The sequence below is a fragment of the Mirounga angustirostris genome, unplaced genomic scaffold (assembly GCF_029215605.1).
Source record: "Mirounga angustirostris isolate CCGP_5_RB_7025 unplaced genomic scaffold, mMirAng1.0.hap1 SCAF_1, whole genome shotgun sequence".
Classification (NCBI taxonomy): domain Eukaryota; kingdom Metazoa; phylum Chordata; class Mammalia; order Carnivora; family Phocidae; genus Mirounga; species Mirounga angustirostris.
The window spans coordinates 155,903,203-155,923,402 of NW_026991709.1; the positions used below are offsets into that span (position 1 = coordinate 155,903,203).

Genomic DNA, 20,200 nt, shown 5'->3' on the forward strand with positions numbered 1-20,200 from the left:
GCATGCATTAGAAAAAAGTCAACCAGGAGGAGCAGAGGAGTACATCAAGGAAGGTTGTGAGATTTGTCATGGGCTCTAAGTGGCAAATAAAAGTCTCGCTAATAATTGTAGTCATGAGTCAATCCTCATGCTGTTACCTCTTGTGGTTCCCAAATGCAGCAAATTTATTGGAGAGTATTCTTGTGATAAACACCTATAGAGCAGGGAGAACACTAGATTAGTAGTAGGAGAAGTCATCTGAGTTGCTTCAAACTTGGCCAGACCAGGCTGTCTTTTCAGAACTGTGTAGACCAGAGGTGAGAGGTCTAGGCCCTTATACCCCTTCATCAATCAATCACTGAATACAAGCTCCATCATACCATCCGAAAGGGAACCATGATCTTGAGTGAGGTAGACTTCTTCAGCTGAGGATAGTTCCTGGAGAGAACTTACAGTTGAGGGCTTTCAGCCTGCCCCTCTAGTGGGTGGAAGGCAAGGGGACAATCTAGGGAAATCCAGACAGTGCAACAAAATGTCTTCTACACTGATCATAATGCAGTTAGAAAAGAAATTAACTAACAAAACCACATACATTTGGAAATTAAACACAACATTTCTAAATCAAGGGTTGAGGAAAGCTTAATGAAAATGAGAAAATAGGGCGCCTGGGTGGCTCAGTCGTTAAGCATCTGCCTTCGGCTCAGGTCATGATCCCAGGGTCCTGGGGTCGAGTCCCACATCGGGCTGAAGCCTGCTTCTCCCTCTCCCATTCCCCCTGCTTGTGTTCCTGCTCTCGCTATGTCTCTCTCTGTTAAATAAATAAAAATAAAAAAAGAAAATGAGAAAATACTTAGACATGAATAAAACTGAAGGAGAGACTTCCTCTTCTGGCCATATTAGAATTAGAGGGACCAGAATTACATTCCTGCCTGAAACAAAAATCCCAGACAAAGTATATGAAACAATGATTTTTAACACATTGATATCAGCAACAAAAAACAAGGATCCCTGATAGATAGAAACAAGTGAAATGAGCCTTTATGTGCCCCAGTTTATTGCCTTAAGAAAGTCCACAGGGGGGACGCCTGGGTGGCTCAGTCAGTTAAGCGTCTGCCTTCAGCTCAGGTCATGATCCCAGGGTCCTGGGATCGAGTCCCGCATCGGGCTCCCTGCTCCGTGGGGAGCCTGCTTCTCCCTCTGCCTCTGCCTCTCTCTCTATCTCTCATGAATAAATAAATAAAATCTTTAAAAAAAAAAAAAAAAGAAAGTCCCCAGGCAGTAGCATAGGAGGAGCCAAGTAGAGTCTGGTGAAATTCTTGAGTTGAAGAGAGAGCTGAGAATCCAAGGAGACCAAGGCAGGTGGGGTTCACAAAATAGTACTGGAGTGGGACGCCTGGGTGGCTCAGTTGGTTAAGCGACTGCCTTCGGCTCAGGTCATGATCCTGGAGTCCCGGGATCGAGTCCCACATAGGGCTCCCTGCTCAGCAGGGAGTCTGCTTCTCCCCCTGACCCTCTTCCCTACTATCATTCTCTCTCTCTCTCAATAAATAAAAATCTTTAAAAAAAAAAAAAGCTCTAAAAAAAAACCCAAAAAACCAAAATAGTACTGGAGGAGAGAGAACTACACAGAGATTTCTGGTGTCTGTGAATTGTTCCCCCCGCCCCCAGGATATTCAGCAGAGTATTAATGGGCACATTACATGAGGAAACTTATCTAAGGCCGGGGCGGGGGGGGGGGGGGACATTCCAAAGGATTTGAGTGAACAATTCTAGGCACAAACGCAAGGCCAGGAATTGTGTCTTCCCACAAGTCAGACTGAAAAAATCCAATTCCTTTGTGCATTGGGTAAAGTACTCAGAAGGGGCTTGCCTCAGTAGTGGAGAACAATAAGCCTAGAATAAATCTGAAGAAAACTACTCCAAGATACATCACAAATTGCCCAAAACCAGTAAAGAAGAGAAAATTATAAAAACAGCCAGAGGAAAAAACATGTGCAGAGGAAGAAGATAGGGATAACAGATTTCTCTTTGTACACCATGCAAGCATGAAGACAGTGAAGCAGCATCTTTAAAGTACTGAAAGAAAAACTTGCCATCCTGGAATTCTAGACCAGTCAATATATCATTCAAGCATGAACCAAGACACATCTTCAGACATTAAAATGCTAAAAGAGGGGCGCCTGGGTGGCTCAGTCAGTTAAGCGTCTACCTTGGGCTTGGGTCATGATCCCAGGTTCCTGGGATTGAGTTCCACATCAGGCTCCCTGCTCAGCAGGGAGTCTGCCTCTCCTTCTGGCTTGTGCTCTCTCTTTCTTGCTTTCTCTCTCTCAAATAAGTAAAATCTTAAAAAAAAAAAAAAACTAAAAATTCATCAGTAGCAGAACTTCGCTACAAAAAATGTTAAAGTAAGTCCTTCAGGAAGAAGAAAAATGACATCAGATGGAAATAATGGGGTTTTTTCCAACCTTTTTCTTACATGTTTTTAAAAGTTTATTTAAGTAATCTCCAGTGTGGGGCTCAAACTCACCACTCTGAGATGAAGAGCTACACACTCTTCCAATTGAGCCAGCCAGGTGCCCCTGTCTTACATTTACATTTTGGGCTGTTGTGTTGGCTGTCCTGTGCATTATAGGACACTTAGCAACATCCATGGCTTCTACCCACTAGATGCTGGTGTTTCAAAAATATCTCTAGGTATTGCCCCCAGGGGAGAACCAGTACAAAGCAAGTTGAAAACCACTGGTATACAGAAAGTGGTATAATGTCACTTAAAAGTGGATGGAACTAGAGGGTATTATGCTAAGCGAAATAAGTCAATCAGAGAAAGACATGTATCATATGATCTCACTGATACGAGGAATTTTTAATCTCGGGAAACAAACAAGGTTGCTGGAGTGGTGGGGGGTGGGAGGGATGGGGTGGCTGGGTGATAGACACTGGGGAGGGTAAGTACTATGGTGAGCGCTGTGAATTGTGTAAGACTGATGAATCACAGACCTGTACCTCTGAAACCAATAATACATTATATGTTAAAAAAAAAAAAGAAGATAGTAGGAAGGGAAAAATGAAGGGGGGAAATCAGAGGGGGAGACGAACCATGAGAGACTGGACTCTGAGAAACAAACTGAGGGTTCTGGAGGGGGGATGGGTTAGCCTGGTGATGGGTATTAAAGGGCATGTTCTGCATGGAGCACTGGGTGTTATATGCAAACAATGAATCATGGAACACTACATCAAAAACTAATGATGTAATGTATGGTGATTAACATAACAATAATAATTTAAAAAAACTAATGATGTAATGTACGGTGATTAACATAATAAAATAAAATTTTAAAAAAAGAAAGTAGATTAATAAAGATACATACTATAAATCCCAAAACAATCATTAAAATAACAAAATTATAGTTAATAACAAAAAGAGATAAAATTGCATAGAATTATACATCCACAAATTAGCATACGTAAAATTGGTGAAATCTCAATAAGCTCTGTAGATTGTACCATTCACTCTCCTGGTTGAATTTATATTGTGCTCTAGTTATGCAAGATGTGACCATTGGGGGAAATTGGGTGAAAGATACACAGGAACTCATTGTACCTTTTTTTTAACTTCCAAAATTTTAGAAAAATCAATCAAATCAATAAACCTCCAGCAAGATTAATTAGAGAAGACACAAGTACCAATATCGGGATTGAAAGAGATGATATCAATTAGATGAGATTCTACACCAATAAATTGTTGTGATGGTTAACTTTATATTGAACTTGACAGAACTAAGAGATGCCAGATAGTGATATTTCTGGGTGCGTCTGAGGTTATTTCCAGAAGAGATTAGCATTTGCATTGGTAAGCTCTGGGAGTTAGGAAGGGTTCTGACAGTTTGGTTGACTGGATGAAACACAAACCAAAAGGTATCCCTCCCCCCCCCCACTCCATGAATGAAATGGAAATGTCCAACCTCCCTTTCTTTAATTTAAAGGAAAGTATTTAGAGGCTTAGAGAGATTGCAATGTTCAGAGTGGATTTGTCATTTAAGATGTACTCACCCACCCTGGGTGGGTCCATAAGACATCCTTGTTGTCTTTCAGATTCTTTAAAAGACATAAAATCTCATTACATCAAGTACCCTCCTTAATACCCTCCTTAATCACCCAATTACCCCGTCCCCCCACCTACCTCCCCTCCAGCAACCCTCAGTTTGTTTCCTACAGTTAAGAGCCTCTATGGTTTGCCTCCCTCTCTGTTTTCCTCTTATTTTATTTTTCTTTCCCTTCCCCCATGTTCATCTGTTTTGTTTCTTAAATTCCCCATGAGTGAAATCATATGGTATTTGTCTTTCTCTGACTGACTTCTTTTGCTTAGCATAATACCCTCTAGTTCAATCCATACTGTTGCAAATGATAAGATTTCATTCTTTTTGATGACTAATGTTCCATTATATACCTACAGACACACGCACCACTTCTTTATCCATTCATCTGTTGATGAACATCTGGGCTCTTCCCATATTTTGGCTATTGTGGACATTGCTGCTATAAACATTATGATGCATGTGCCCCTTCAAATCACTATTTTTGTATCCTTTGGATAAATACCTAGAACACACCAATAATGACATTGAATGTGAATGGGTTAAGCAACCAAATAAAAAAGGAGAGAGGTCAGATTGGATAAAGAAACAATATATGTATATATTTCTACAGGAGACACACTTCAGGTTCAAAGATACAAATAGATTAAACGTAAAAGGATAGAAAAGTATCTATCATGCAAAGACCATAAGAAAGCTGGACTGGTTATGCTAATATCAGACAAAATAGACTTTGAAACAGGAAAAAAGTCATTAGAGATGAAGAAGTACATCTCATAATGATATGAAATGAGATGAGTTAATCCATCAGGAAGATAAAAGTTATATATGCATCTAATAAAAGGCCCCCAAAATATATGAAGGAAAAACTGATAGGAATGAAAGGAGAAATAAGACACTTCAACAATAGCTGGAAACACCAATATCCTATTTTCAAGAGCAGTTAGAAAAATCAGAGATCAACAAGGAAATGGAGGACTTGAACACTTTATCTAAAGAGACCTAACATACATCTCTATGACACTCCACCTAAGAACAGCATGATATACATTTCTCTCAAGTGCACACAGTACATTCTCCAGAATAGACCATATAGTAGGCCATAAAACAAACTTCAATACTTTTAAAAAGATTGAAATAATAAAGTATGTTCTCCGACCATAATGTAACTTAACTGCATCACTCTCTAAAAAAAAAAGCTCAAGAATATTTATAGGAACAAAATATATCCAGCCCCGAACGAAGTAAAATTCAAAATATCTGACCCAGAACTGATACAGGTATTAGAATCAACCAACAAGGATATTAAGACAGTTATAACGATATATCATGTAATCAAAAACCCAGAGGAAAGATTGAACTTTCAGACTTAGAAGAAATAAAAAAAGATCCAAACTGAACTTCTAGACATGAAAATTACAATGTTTGAGATAAAAAATACATTGGATTGAAAGTTCTGCCTGATGGTTTTACCACACTCATTACATTCATAAGGCTTCTCTTCATTGTGGATTCTCTAATGCCCAGTGAGGGGTGAGCTCTGCTTAATAGATTTGCCACATTCACCACATGGATAGAATTTCTACACCTTCAGAACTCCTTGATGTTCTGAAGGACATATTAGGATGTTCCCAAAGTTCCTTATATTCAGCACATCCACCCTTTTGTGTGTTTTTAAGATTCCTTGTCTATTACTTCTAAGAAAGCACTTTCCAATCTAATTCCTTCTTCATGTGAGGGTTGGCTTCTAGTATCTCTAAATTATCTTTAAGGGCATCTAGCTTCTGATCGCCCAGGAACCACCCCCACAGAGTCCTCCTGATGTACCACTAGATGATTCTGATCTTTTAGAAATTACCTTCTTTGGAATCAACTCTGAACTCTGCATCCTGTTCCCATCTGCTGCCAAAAGAAAGAAGAAAACTACTTTTACTAATTTTTGTCCTGTGGTGGAAATAGGATCATCAAGAAACCTGTACCTCTAAACAAAAACAAAAACCTTCATATTATGGTTAAGGAATGAGGTGACATATTTAGAACAGGAGGGGAAATTGGAAACAGCTCATTTTTTTTTCTTCAGGACAGAAAAAAAAATAGAAAAGGAGAAATTGATCAATTCAGGGGAGTAGAAGAGATATCAGGACAGATAAATGTTGAACCATCCCAGTCAAGTTAGAAGGGCAATTGAAAAGGAAGAGACAAGTTTGTGGTGTTATGTTACAGAAGTAAGATCCTTGGTAAAATGATTAACTCTAAGGTCCTTCCCAACCATGACATCATATGGTACCATGGCTCTCAGAGAAGATGTTGGGGAGACAAAGAGGTGGCAAACACTTCAAGTCAAATATGCAAGATGACAGAGTAATCATGGTCATGATTACTAAGCATGAAAATGTTGATTCCTTTCAATCTAGTTTTAACCAGGACCATAAACTATCATGCCATTTTAGCATGTGAGAAATTGAAGATGTCTGAGTCCCTGACTGTTAAGCCCACCTTCTCCACAGTTGACCACTGTCCTCGCTTAGTCAATCACAGAAACTGCCAAAGGCCTCTTCCAGGAGGCTTTCCTGACCCAGTTTTAGCTGAGAGGGAAGCTGAGGTAACCATATTTTTTGCCAAGTGACCCTACTTATTCCATAATGGGCCACAGGTGATTGGACCAGAGCCAGGCACTAGACTCATGTGTAGCTGATCTCTAGGTTAGTTATCATCCTCTGCTATGGCTTGGTGGTGGGGGGCAGGGATAAAACTCTGCCCAGAGATGATATTTAATGGCTGAGCCAACTGGAATACCTCTCTATGGAAATTCTGAATTATAAGTAGGGCAAAAACAAGATAGTTAAAAGCAGAACTGAAGGTGGAATGATGTATGGGAAGAAGCTAAGCCATTAGGAGCCACAGCAAATAAAGTATGATGGAACAGAAATTGAAATGAAGAAGAAGCTATGAGGGAGACAGAAGATTCTTCTTCACAGCTGAGGAGCAGTGAGAAAAGTAGAAAGAAAACATATATATGGAGCAACTAAGTTACATTCACAGTGCAACACTGGGGTAAAGATTCATTTATTTTTGTTCTTGAGGCTCCCAGGATGCCATCCATTGAGGTGTATTCTCCATTAGTACCTGTTTCTCACAGTCTCTTCTAGCTGGTTGGGCTTGGATCCCTTCTCATAGTGGTAAGAAATTATAACCATAGACCCCTCTTTGACTAGGGATGCTTCCTTTTCCTCATTATTGTATCATTTAGGAGGATGAGATGTGTTAATAAAGCTTGATAATATGTGCCCTGTGTAAAGTCCTATCTAACTTAGAAGTTAAAGAATTGGCTTCTGGATCCTCTGGAACAAGATAATTAGTCTCTAATCAGACTGATACATGAGTGATCACAAAATTGGGCATTGTGGAAGGACACATTCTTATTTGAATATAAAATGTTGATTGTAAGTTTAGGTTTCTCCAAAAGCAGAGCCTGACACAAGTCCTTAGGGATAGGTAGGTTATTTGGGAGGTGATCCCAAGAAGCAGAAGGGAGGCAGCAGGCAGAATAAGACAAGCAATAGAGGACAAGCCAATAAAGTGTGAATTATTGAGTGATTCTACTGTGAGCAACTAAGGCTCAATCTCACTTGGTGACCCCTAAGGATCCAAGTAGGACATAGCTGAGAATTTTCTTGCCAAAGCGTGGGAAGCTTGGGCATTTATGCACCAATTGTTAATGGTCATTCTTTTAGGGTTGCCCTTGGGGCTGTTTTTCTCATCCACTTCTTCCAGGCAGTACCTGAGACCTGGCTGGAAGAGAAAGCCCTGAAGCAAAATAGACTGAGTTGTCATAGTGCACACTACAAATGGAAGGCTGTCAGGATGGATAGAACCATTCCTCAAGAGTTGCACAAAAATTACAGGTCAGCAGAGGTGACTGTGGTATAGAACACAGATGGCATATTCTTCAGGTAACAGGCAAAAGCTACTTTTAATATTTGACTCAAAGAATTTAGTGTCAAGAAATAATCCCTTCAGGGGCGCCTGGGTGGCTCAGTCGGTTAAGCGGCTGCCTTCGGCTCAGGTCATGATCCCAGAGTCCTGGGATCGAGCCCCACATCGGGCTCCCTGCTCCTTGGAGAGCCTGCTTCTCCCTCTCCCTCTGCCTGCCTCTCTGCCTACTTGTGCTCTCTCTCTCCCTGTCAAATAAAAAATAAAATATTAAAAAATAATAATAATAATCCCTTCACCTGTGTAGTAACTACTTCCATTATTTTCCAGTACCCCCAAAAGAAGTATCTGCACAATCTCTTGGACTGGGAAGGCCTCAGTTACATTTTGTTCTGCTTACCAGCCACTTCTAAGGCTAGGAGATACTAGATTGATTTCAGGACTACCGCCTTTGGGCCTCTCCGAACCATAGTGTACTGAAGAACCATGACCTTCTATATATAAGTCCAGGTGGTACAAGCTAAGATAGTAGATCCAACTCATTGAGGAGGTAACAAGCGTCCTGAGGGCCCGGGCCATGTTATTCATCTATGCATCCTTCAAGTCTGGAACGCAACAGCTCCCACCAGTTCGTTGGGAGAAATGAAAACCAAAGGGCCCAGAATCTCAGCCATTCTCGCCCCCTCCAAAGAAAACAAGGAATCATAGAGATGTGGCTTCCCAGAGAGCCAGGGATGGGAGGGGTTGCTGAGCAACCGGAAGTAGCGGTACTCACAGGTCAGCCATTATTCTGAGCTTCGGCTGCCGTTGATGCCCGTGTCATCTCTCGGCGTCCTGGTGCCCAGGAGGCGATACCCAGTGCCGGAGGCGCAGCGGGAATCCCCGGTGAGCGGGGTGGGCTCGGGTCGGGAGGGCAGGCGCGGAGGGCGGCCCGGGGTAGGGGCTTAAGCTCCGTAGGGCTGCGCAACCCTCGCCGGCCGGTCCCCGGCACTGACCCCCAGCGCGGTCCCTCCTTAGCTCCGTATTGGCGTGGACGCCCTGGGCTCGACTTGGGCAGATGCCGGTTTGGGGAAGGTAGTGAGGGCAGCACGTCTGAATCCGTGTGTGTCTGGGGTGCTCGAGTCAAACAATGAGGACAGCTGCCTCAGTAGCCAGGCCTTTCTGCTTTTCGTCATTCTTTTTTGAGGCTGGTAGAGACAGCTTGAGACTTTCTAGAGCGGTGGCAACCAGACTCCTAGGGACTTCTTTTTTTTTTTTTTTGGTAGGGATGGAATAATTTCCATCTTTTAATTTTGTATTATAATGGTAATTTAAAAACAAACTTACACCACCCATACCACCATTACTTAAGGGAGTATATTTTCACGCTAAGTACTGACACTGTAAACTCAGAATAAATGCCATTCTTTGCAAGAAAGGTCATTGCCAACCTCTATCAGTGACTGTGTACAGTTACTGTATTTTTCGTTTTACGGTTTGCCAGATTAAATCTTTATAATGAACTAGCGTTTGGAAACTATTGCTTTAGAATGAATGTTGTTTGGCTTTCAGAAGTCTCCAGATGGAAGTATTTTGGACTTTTGGAATTCGGTTCCGTGATTTCAGAATTTGCTCCCACAACTTAACCAGTCCAGTGGCCTTGAACTGCTTAGCTCGCCTGAGCCTTCTTTTGTTCTTACTTGTAGCTCACAAGCCTTTGGTGAGAAACAAACTGTATGTTTTAGGATTTATTTGTATCTGTGAAGTAAGATTAAATAGAATTCTAATAATTTACTATAGAAAATCCTTTTTTCCCCAAGTTTTATTTATCTCAAAATAAACTTTATTCTTGGGATGCCTGGGTGGCTCAGTTGGTTAAGCGGCTGCCTTCGGCCCAGGTCATGATCCCAGGGTCTTGGGATCGAGTCCCACATCAGGCTCCTTGCTCAGCAGGGAACCTGCTTCTCCCTCTCTCTCCCGCTGCTTGTACTCTCTCTGTCAAATAAAATCTTAAATAAATAAATAAATAAATAAATAAATAAATAAATAAATAAATGGCAGAAAGAAAATACAAAAAAAAAAACAACTATTCTTTAGAGCAGTTTTAGTTTCACACCAAAATTGAGCAGAAAAACACAGAGATTTTCCATATACTTCCTACCTCCATTCATGCATAGCTTTCCTCACTAATAACATCCTCCACCAGACTGGTACATTTGTTAAAATCAATGAACCTACATTGATATGTCATAATCACCCAAATTCCATAGTCATTACATTAGGGTTTACTCTTGGGGTTATACATTCTGTGGGTTTGGACAAATGTAAAATGACGTGTATAATGTAGCCACCATTATAGTATCGTACAGAGTGGTTTCACTGCCCTAAAAATCCTCTCTGCTCTGCCTATTCATCTCTCTCTCCTCCCAACCCCCAGCAGCTATTGACCTTTTTACCGACTCCAACGTTTTACCTTTTCCAGAATGCCATGTAGTTGGAATTGTACAGTATATAGTTTTTTCACATTGGCTTCTTTCACTTAGTAATAGGCATTTTAAGATTCCTCCATATCTTTTCATGGCTTGACGGCTCTTTTTAGTGCTGAATAGTATTCCATTGTTGGGATGAACCACAGTTTATCCATTCACCTACTGAAGGACATCTTGGTTGCCTCTAGATTTTGGCAGTTATGCGAAGTGTTGTTTATACATGTGATGTTTATAATGTTTATACATCTGTGTCCAGGTTTTTGTATGGACATATTTTTTTAACTCCTTTTAATAAATACCAAGGAGCACGATTGCCAGATTGTATGGTAAAGAGTATGTTTAGTTTTGCAAAAAACTGCCAAACTGTCTTCCAAAGTTGGCTGTACCATTTTGCATTCCCACCAGTAATGAATGAGAGTTCCTGTTGCTTCACATCTCACCAGCATTTGGTGTTGTCTGGATGTGTTCTGGTGTATTCTGGATTTTGGCTATCTTAATAGGTAGCCAAAATAGCCACTTAATAGTGGTATCTTACTGTTTTAACTTGTATTTCTCTGATGACATATGATGTGGAGCATCTGTTCATGTTCTTATTTAGAATCTGTATATCTTCTTTGGTGAGGTGTCTGTTAAGGTCTTTGGGCCATTTTTTAAATTGAGTTGTTTGTTTTCTTATTGTTGATTTTTAAGAGTTCAGTTCTTTATCAGATATGTATGTCTTTTGCAAATATTTTTCTCAGTCTGTGGCTTGTCTTCTCATTCTCTTGACATTGTCTTTCACAGAGTAGAAGTTTTAAATTTTATCTAAGTCACACCTTTTGTGTTGTATCTAAAAAGTCATCACCATACCCAAGATCATTGAAGTTTTCTCCTCTGTTATCTTCTAGGAATTTTATAGTTTTGCATTTCACATTGAGATCCATTCTGAGTTAATTTTTGTGAAGGGTGTAAGATTTGTGTCTAGATTCATTTTTTTTTTTTTACATGTGTATGTCCAGTTATCTTGGCACCACTTGCCAAAAAGGCTTTGTTCCACTGTACTGCCTTTGCTCCTTTATCAAATAACAGTTCTATTTGTGTGGATCTATTTCTGAGCTTTGTATTCTGTTCTATTAATTTATCTGTTCTTTTGCCAATACCACACTGTTTTGATTACTATAGTTTTATCGTAACTCTTCATGTGTGGTGTCAGTCCTTCAGCTTTGTTCTTCTCCTTCAGTGTCATGTTGGCTATTCTGGGTCTTTTGCCTCTACTATAAACTATAGAATGAGTTTGTTGGTATCCACAAAATAACTTGCTGAGGTTGTAATTGGAATTGCACTTAACTATAGATAAAGTAGGGAAGAAGTGGCACTTTGGCAATATTGAGTCTGTCTGTGAACGTGGGATAGAAATCCTTTTTGAAAATTCCTTTCCATCACCCCCAGATCAGTTATCAAGAACAGCTCAGTTTTTCTCAATTATTTTATCCCTAGTGCTACTTAAGTTTAGAACTTAATCATTTGTTTAGACCATTGTAAAAACTTTACTGGCCTTCCTGAGATCTAGTCCTCCCTCCCCCATCATTCCTCCCATATAGAATTTTGACCCTGTTAGTTAATATTTCATTCATGCTCAGAGCAGGAAACGCCTTTCTAAATATGAAACAAAACAGAGCATTAAGAAAAAGATTGGGTTGTGTGGCAAAACAAATATAAGCAAAGTCACATGAGGTGTATGGTAAAGAGATGAGAAAAGGAAAAATTTGCCACTCCCATTGTAACAAAGGACTAATTTTCTTAATGTAAAGAGTGTGTACACATTAACAAGACCAAACATTCCAATAGAAACATGAGCAAAAGATATGAATAGGTAACAGAAAATAAAATATAAATGACTCTTAAAAATCTAAGTTAGATTTGGTGAAGGAGTGAGGAGAAAGGCACTCCCATACTGCTCATGCTTGGAGTGTAAATTGTAAATTAGTTTAGGCCCAAAGAAGGACTAATTGGCAATATCAAAATGATAAAGTCACAGGGCACCTGGGTGGCTCAGTCGGTTTGGTGTCTGCCTTTGGCTCAAGTCATGATCCCAGGATCCTGGGATCCAGCCCCATGTCAGGCTCCTTGCTAAGCTTCTCCCTCTCCCTTCTGCCCCTCCCCCTGCTTGTGCATGCACGCTCACTCTCTCTCAAATAAATAAATAAAATCTAAAAAAAAAATTATAAGGTCACATAAATTTTGATCCAGCAGTTCTTTGAGGAACTTTTCATGTATATGCCTACACACATGCAAATTGATGTATGCTCAAGGTTTTTAATGATAATATTGTTTTTAATAAGAAAAGATTGAAAACTGCCCATCTGTGATGGAGTAGATAAATAAATTAAGATACGCCCGTATAGTGATACCATGCATCAGTAAAAAGACAGGAGGGGCTATTTGTGACAGGAAAGATTTCTAAGATATATATTTTTTAAAGATTTTATTTTTAAGTAATCTCTGCACCCAATGTGGGGCTCAAATTCATAATCCTGACATCAAGAGTCCCATCCTGCACTGACTGAGCCAGCCAGGTGGCCCTAAGATACATTGTTAATTGGAAAAAGGAAGATGCAGTGCATGATTCATGGTGTTTTGTGAAAAAAAGGAAATACAAAACAATATATATTATACTTAATTGTATAAACATAAATAGCTGGAAAGGTACATAAGAAACTAATGCGGAGAGGGAAACTTTACACAGTATGCATTTTATAATTTAAAATTTTGAACCAATATTACCTATTTAAAAAAATAACAAGGAAAAATATAAAGTAAAATCTCTTTACTGGATACGTATCGCATACAGTACATGATCACCCTCTTGTTCTGCCTCTTAAGAGCCTTTAGAATTTAACTTCTGTTTACCTCTTGACTCTACACCTACAGCCTTGCCTCCAGAGTTTACCTCCCTTCTCTGGTTTGCAAAGCATATTCCTTCCTCCCTCCCGCCCTCCTTCCCTCCCTCCCTCCCTTCCTTCCTTCCTTCCTTCCCTCCTTCCTTCCTTCCTTGTAAAGTGCATTTCTAATAGAGCTATATGTGGTATTATTCCCATGCTTTTGAAAATATAGTTCTCTCTTCCTGGAATGGCTTGCCTAATACTCCAGTGGTCTTTTTATTTTTCTTTAAAGTCCAATCCAGAATAACCTTTCATGAATTCTTTCTGTGCTTGTATGACTTCCTATTAATTTTATTTATATACTATATCGAAATTGTGTTTACATTTCTGCCTCCTCTGCTTAGTTATAGACATGCTCTGTAAGAGTCCAAGTTTTAAATGAAATTAGTGAGGGTGCTTTCATGTCACTGACAGTGATGTAACTGTTATAATCTCAAAAGCTTAAAACTGTTTGTACCTTCCAACCCAACAATTTTTTTTTTCTGGGAATTTTTCCTGAAAAAATAAGCAGAAATGTAACCAAAAATTCATTAGCAAGGATAGTCAATGTGGCCTAATTTATAATAGGAGGAAATAATAAATAATTTAAATGTCTAACAACAGGGGAATGTTTAAGTATGAATGGGTTTATATGCTCTTAAAATAATGATGAGGATTATATTAAATATATTTACAAGATAACATGTGAAAAGCAAGTTAGAGAGATGTACTGTTGGTTCCAATCTTGTGATCCAAATTGGTGCAGAAGATCAGAAGAACAACTCTGGTTTTGTCTTTTCTGATTTTACAAATTTTATGTTTTGTAATAGGAAAAATAAATGTTATTTCTTAAAAAAAGCTTTTTAGCCACAAGCCTAAGTTTTGTATAATAAAAGTCAAATTTATCTAAATATTTTGATTGATGTAATGAACAATTTTCAGAGAATTCAAAGTATGTATAGTAAAGCTAACTGAGTTCAGCTTTTCTTTGTTAATTGAGGTGTTAGGATTTTGTCTCGTATCAGGATTAAGACCTTACTTGTTGACTGTACAGAACATAGGAAAGAGTTCTAGTTATAGAAAGATAATAACTAACATTTGAGCCCATATACCAGGCACTGTTCAAAACTTGGGGAAATATATGTAAAGACCAAATTCTTACACACGGCTATACAGTAGGACCTATTATTACCCCATTCTTCAGGTTAAGAAACAGACTTAGAAGTGAGGTAACTTGTTCAGGGTCACACAGGAGTAGCCAGGATGCCCAATGTTAGAGTGGTAGATAAAGATTTATTGTAATTAGGTGGAGGAGATATTGTGAATAAAGACTAAAGGGATTTCATTACTTTGGTTGCAGCAGTGGTCTAGGTAACATGAGTGTCTGTGTCCTTAGAGCCTTGGGCAGGGGCTTCTGTCAGAGGAGGCACTGCCCGGAACCTAGAACCTTGCATTTAGGAAGGTTCTCTTCATTACAGGAAATTGACTGGGGTCTGGAAATCTTGGTTATTGCTTTGGGTTAACTTTATCAATGATTTCTTGAGGTCTTCTAGATGATATTCTCCAAGTTTTAAGGAAGCAAGGATTGAAGCAAGGATTGAAGGGGCCTGGAGAGGAGCCTTTCTTAAATGACGACAATGACAAGAGAAAATTGGGCCCACAATGCTCTGAGACAAGAGGGTCTTGTTAAAGGGAAGGATGATACCTGGAAATGGGGAACCAGCTTCCAAGGAAGCAGCTCCTCTGTTTGGGAGACCTCCCACCTGCACTTTAGACAGTTACGTTACCATGAGACATCTGGACCCCAGGAAGCACTGAGCCGGCTCCGGGAGCTCTGTCGTCGATGGCTGAGGCCAGAAGCACGTACTAAGGCCCAGATCCTGGAACTGCTGGTCCTGGAGCAGTTCTTGAGCATTCTGCCTGGGGAGATTCGGACCTGGGTGCAGATCCATCGCCCTGGGAGTGGTGAGGAGGCTGTGGCCCTGGTAGAGGAGCTACAGAAAGACCTCGATGGACCAGCACTAAAAGTGAGAAAGGGGGAGGGGAGAGATTTGGGATGGAAGGAAGGAGAGAATTAAGGCAGGGCAAGCTGGGCTGGAGGGTGATCCTGTAATTTTTGTAAACAATTAATAGCTCATTAGCAACTGTAATGCTTATTACAGCAGGCTCATGAGCTATTTCAGATCATAGAATATCTGCAGAGAAATGGATTTATGATTGGCATCTTGGGTCTAATTCAGAATTAGTACACTTTATCCCTCTGGGTGATGCTTGCTAATGCAGAGTTTGGTTGAATAACCTGAAGAACATAATGTTTCTAAGTGTTCCCCTAAACAGAAGCATATGTATTATTTGTATAAGTTTGTTAGGAATGATGATGTAAGCTTGGAGTATAAATGGCAATGGGACAGCAAGAATGAAGCTTTCTAAATCTGGCAGGACCTTCCCATGTGTGCCCCTACTGGGGATTATGTGGGCCAAGGAATTGGGTTGAGATATTTACTTCTGGAAAGATTTTATATTCTTGACCATTAAATTGGGATCTTAATATATTTCCTAGTGTGTGTGAGATCTCTTTCTGTCACTCTGTAGTCCACCAGAAACATTTGTATATAAGAAGTCTGAAACCTAACTTAAAACTTGGGAGTGGCACCAAGGATGGGCTTGTTTATTTTAATCATAAAAATGAAGATTTTTAGAGCTATGTATTTCATTACAAGGCACTAATCCATTCTTATTTGAGAGAGAGGAAAGTGGAGGCAGAGAAAGGTTTGCTGGATTGTCTTATGTCAGATATCTAGGTAGCAGCAAAACCATGTGTCTAGACTCTGGTGTTCCTTCTATTGGAGCAAGAACGGATAATAAAGGGGTAAATAAGTAGAAGAGTGTATTGAACCCAAGTCTAATCTAAAACCAGGTCTGAAGCTAAAACCCATACTCTTAATTATTACTTGTTACTTCCCATTCCCTCCTAGCCCACACCCAGATCTCGCTTCTGTTTCCACCGTTCTGTTCAGTCTCAGTGGGAGAGGTCACCAGTGCCATGAGTGGGGCTAGAGGGCCAGCTCCATTGTTCTCAAGGCAAAGCTTTACTGCTGTTTTGATGCTCCATACTTGAGGTGGGTCTCTGATCTCACAGTTCGAGATTGTGGGCAGAAAGAGGTCCATAGTGGTTAGGTGAGCCCGTTTTCTGGAGGTACAAGAAAAGTCAGCTTATTTTGTTTTGCTTGTTCCTAGGTTCCAGTTCTTGTTCAGCACCAGGACATTCTTCAGGAAGGGATGAACACTCCAGGAACAGCAGTTCCTCATGCACCCATTGGCAGCCGCATAGCAACTGAAATTTGCCAAAATCCTTTTACTGACCCAGTGATGTTCAATCTTCAGGATCCACAACATGGTACTTAGTGATCCTGGCTTTGGACTTTCTCAGGATCTTTATTATGGCTCCTCCAACTTGCAGTTAGTTGCCTCCTCTCCTGTCTTGTATATGAAACCCTTATGGTACCAAGTTCTTTCTGTTATTCCCCCACCTATCCTTTCCTGGGTCCCTGTGATCTTTTATCCATTCTATTTGCTGTTCTTTTATTATTCCAGTCCTTCACATGGGGGTTACTCAGAAGAGGTTTGTAAGTCATTTTATAGCCATCATTGTCTAGTCCTGGGAGTTCTGGGTCTTTCTGAATTCCTTGTTTGTAGAAGAAATGGGACTTGGATTAGTGGTCAGGAACAGCAGTAATTTCATGTGCAGCTTTTGCTCCTTCAGATTCTTCTGCCCCTGAAGCTTCTGCCCTTTCCCAGGAAGAGAACCCAAGAAATCAATTAATGGCCCTCATGCTCCTAACAGCCCAGCCCCAGGTAGGTTTGCATTCTCTTTCCTTCCTAAGGCCCTCTCTGCACTACCAAACTATGGCTGAGGTATCCTCTGTCATCCTAGTGTTTGGGGCCCAATCAGTTCCTATCTGTAAATCACAGTCCATGTGATTGGAAGGTAGACTTTGTGTGGGGTTTTCTTATGTCTCTCTGATAGCCCTTGCTTGCCTCATGGCCTCATAATGTGTCCTTACCCAGAAGTGAAAGGAACTTTTCAGTAGGGGAGCTCCTGGGCATGGATAATCTCACACATACCTGTTATTTCAGGAGTTGGTGATGTTTGAGGAAGTGTCAGTATGCTTTACTTCAGAGGAATGGGAGTGTCTGGGCCCGATTCAGAGGGCTTTATACTGGGATGTGATGTTGGAGAACTATGGAAATGTGACCTCCCTAGGTAAGGACTCTTTCTTCCCATCATTCTTACCTTTATTTCATTAGCCTTTGTTTTCTGATTATGAAAGTAGTATATACTTATTTTGGAAAACATAGAATATTAGAAAGAAGAGAATACAACTTAAACCCACTCTTTGTAGACAACTACTGTTTTGACATATTACCTTTCTGATTTTCCTGAGTTTTTTTTATTGGCTACAAAGTTTGTCCCATAATTCAGCCATTTCCTTATTTTAGATAATTTCTGTAATAATCATCTGTCTCTGTACCTAACGTCTTTCTTTATTTCTCATTATTTTTTTAGAAGTAGAATTACTAGGCCTAAGTGTTTGAATTATTTTAAGGTTCTTCTTTCATACTGCCAAATTGCTTTCCTTGGTGATCTCTGTCCTCATGGAGAGATACATAGCACTCCTTTTGCTCTGCCTTTATTGGTACTGCGTAATCCCATTCTTTTAAATTGTTGCTGATATGGGTGCCTGGGTGACTCAGTTGGTTAAGCGACTGCCTTCGGCTCAGGTCATGATCCTGGAGTCCCGGGATTGAGTCCTGCATCGGACTCCCTGCTCAACGGGGAGTCTGCTTCTCCCTCTCCTATTCCCCTCTCTTGTGCTCTCTCTCTCTCATTCTCTCTCTCAAATAAATAAATAAAAATCTTAAATTGTTGCTGATACGATTTTTTAAAGTTGTAATATCTTTATTCTCTAGTGGATTTTTATGACTAGTAATAAAGTAAGAACTTTTTTCTTTTTAAGATTTTATTTATTTATTTCACAGAGAGAGACGCAGTGAGAGAGGGAACACAAGCAGGGGGAGTGGGAGAGGGAGAAGCAGGCTTCCCGCCGAGCAGGGAGCCTGATGCAGGGCTCGACCCCAGGACCCTGCGATCATGACCTGAGCCTAAGGCAGACGCTTAATGACTGAGCCACCCAGGCACCCCTAAAGTAAGAACATTTAAAAAATATTTAGTAGCCATTTGTGCTTCCAGCAAACATGAAAATATCTATCATGTGATAGCAACTGTGGAAATGATTCTGCCCTTAAGTAGCTTATCATGATTTGGGAGATGAGCATAGAAAGAATAAACAAGGCAGAGTAAAATAATTAGTATAAGAGTGTGATAAACCTTTTAAGATGGAAATGAAGAGGACAAAGCAACCAATACCATTCCTGAGATTAGGAAAGGCCATAAAGGAGTTAGCTTTGTGCTGGACTTTGAAGAAAAGGGTAAGATTTTGTTTGGACAAATATACATTAAAAATTGAGGAATCAACTAATGCACTGATCTAATTTGAACTGAAATACAGATTTATAGTATAATTAAATAGCTGCATACTATTCCATTGTTTGTGTATCATGCTTTACATTGACAGCTTTATGATACTGAATTTCTATTCAAGAACATTACATGCCTTTCCATTTGTTCAGCACTGCTTTTATGTTTCAGGCCTGTTTTTAAATTGTCTTCATCTGGATCTTGCATAGTTCAAGAGAACGTTGATTCTTTGGAATTAGAATCTTCTGATGTTTTCTAATTGACTATAGTGTACATATATGAAAATACTGATTTTTTTTGGTATGTTGCAACCTTATTATTTTGTTTACAGTAATTTATACTGTAAATTTTTACGCTTAATGAGAATGTATCTTTTACTATCTTAGATGTGCCGACTGTGGGCCAAACATTCTGTAGATTTTATATTTTGATACATGTTACCAAACTGCTTTCTACCAATGATGTACCAACTTATTTTCCCATGAAAAGAGCAAAAGAGGGCCCATCTCCCTTATATGTGCTTATGATTTGGTCAGTGTTTTAAATCTCTGCTAGGTAGATGACAAATACTATTTTTTGTTTTTCATTTCTTTGATTATTAGTGTGGTGGAAATCTTTTCACATTTATTGGTCATTTCACCCCTATTCATAGCCTTTCTACATATTTCTTTTATTTATGAGAACTGCCCCTTTGTCAAGTATTGACAAGTGTTTTTCCCATTTGTTTGCCTTTCAGCATTATTTATGAGTTATTATTTTTAAGCCTTAGGAAATCTTTTATGTAGTATTAAATTTAGCAGTATTTTCCTTTATGGTCTTTGTGGTCTTCTCAGTAAAATTATTTTTATTTGTTTAAGATTTTATTTATTTATTTAGAGAGAGTGTGTGCAAGCAGGGGAGGGGGAGGGGCAGAGAGAGAGGAAGAATCTCAAGCGGACTCCATGTTGAGCACAGGGCCCCTTGTGGGGTTCGATCCCATGACCCTGAGATCATGACCTGAGCCAAAATCAAGAGTCAGACACTTAACCGACTGAGCTTCCCAGGCGCCCCAGTAAAATTATTATTTTTTTAAAAATCACTTGTATTGTTTTCAGGTACTTTTATTGTTTCCTTTTTATTCTTAAGCTTTACTCTATCTAAAATTTATCTTGATATATAGAATGACATATGAATCTAATTTGTTTCTTTGTTTTTTAACCCAAGTGGCTTTTAGTAGTTGTAATGCTATTTACTCAATAATCCATCTTTTCTAAGAATTTAAAAATATGTTTTATGAGTAAATTGGTG

At 39.6% G+C, this 20,200-nt stretch overlaps 1 protein-coding gene across 6 annotated transcripts in view; it reads left to right on the top strand.

Annotated features, from left to right (window-relative positions):
- The window catches only part of ZNF197 (zinc finger protein 197), a 39,598-nt gene that overhangs the window by 6,225 nt on the left and 13,173 nt on the right, over window positions 1-20,200 (top strand). Inside the window, exons 1-5 of one of the 6 annotated variants that reach the window (XM_064590720.1) lie at window positions 8,757-8,891; window positions 14,919-15,401; window positions 16,612-16,771; window positions 17,123-17,229; window positions 17,512-17,638. In XM_064590720.1, the coding sequence (XP_064446790.1) occupies window positions 15,003-15,401; window positions 16,612-16,771; window positions 17,123-17,229; window positions 17,512-17,638 (793 nt within the window). In that variant the 5' untranslated portion in view covers window positions 8,757-8,891; window positions 14,919-15,002. Of the gene's footprint in view, window positions 1-8,756; window positions 8,892-14,918; window positions 15,402-16,349; window positions 16,494-16,611; window positions 16,772-17,122; window positions 17,230-17,511; window positions 17,639-20,200 lie in introns of those variants that run through there. The other 5 variants (XM_064590715.1, XM_045904163.3, XM_064590728.1 and 2 more) reach the window with 5 other exon arrangements.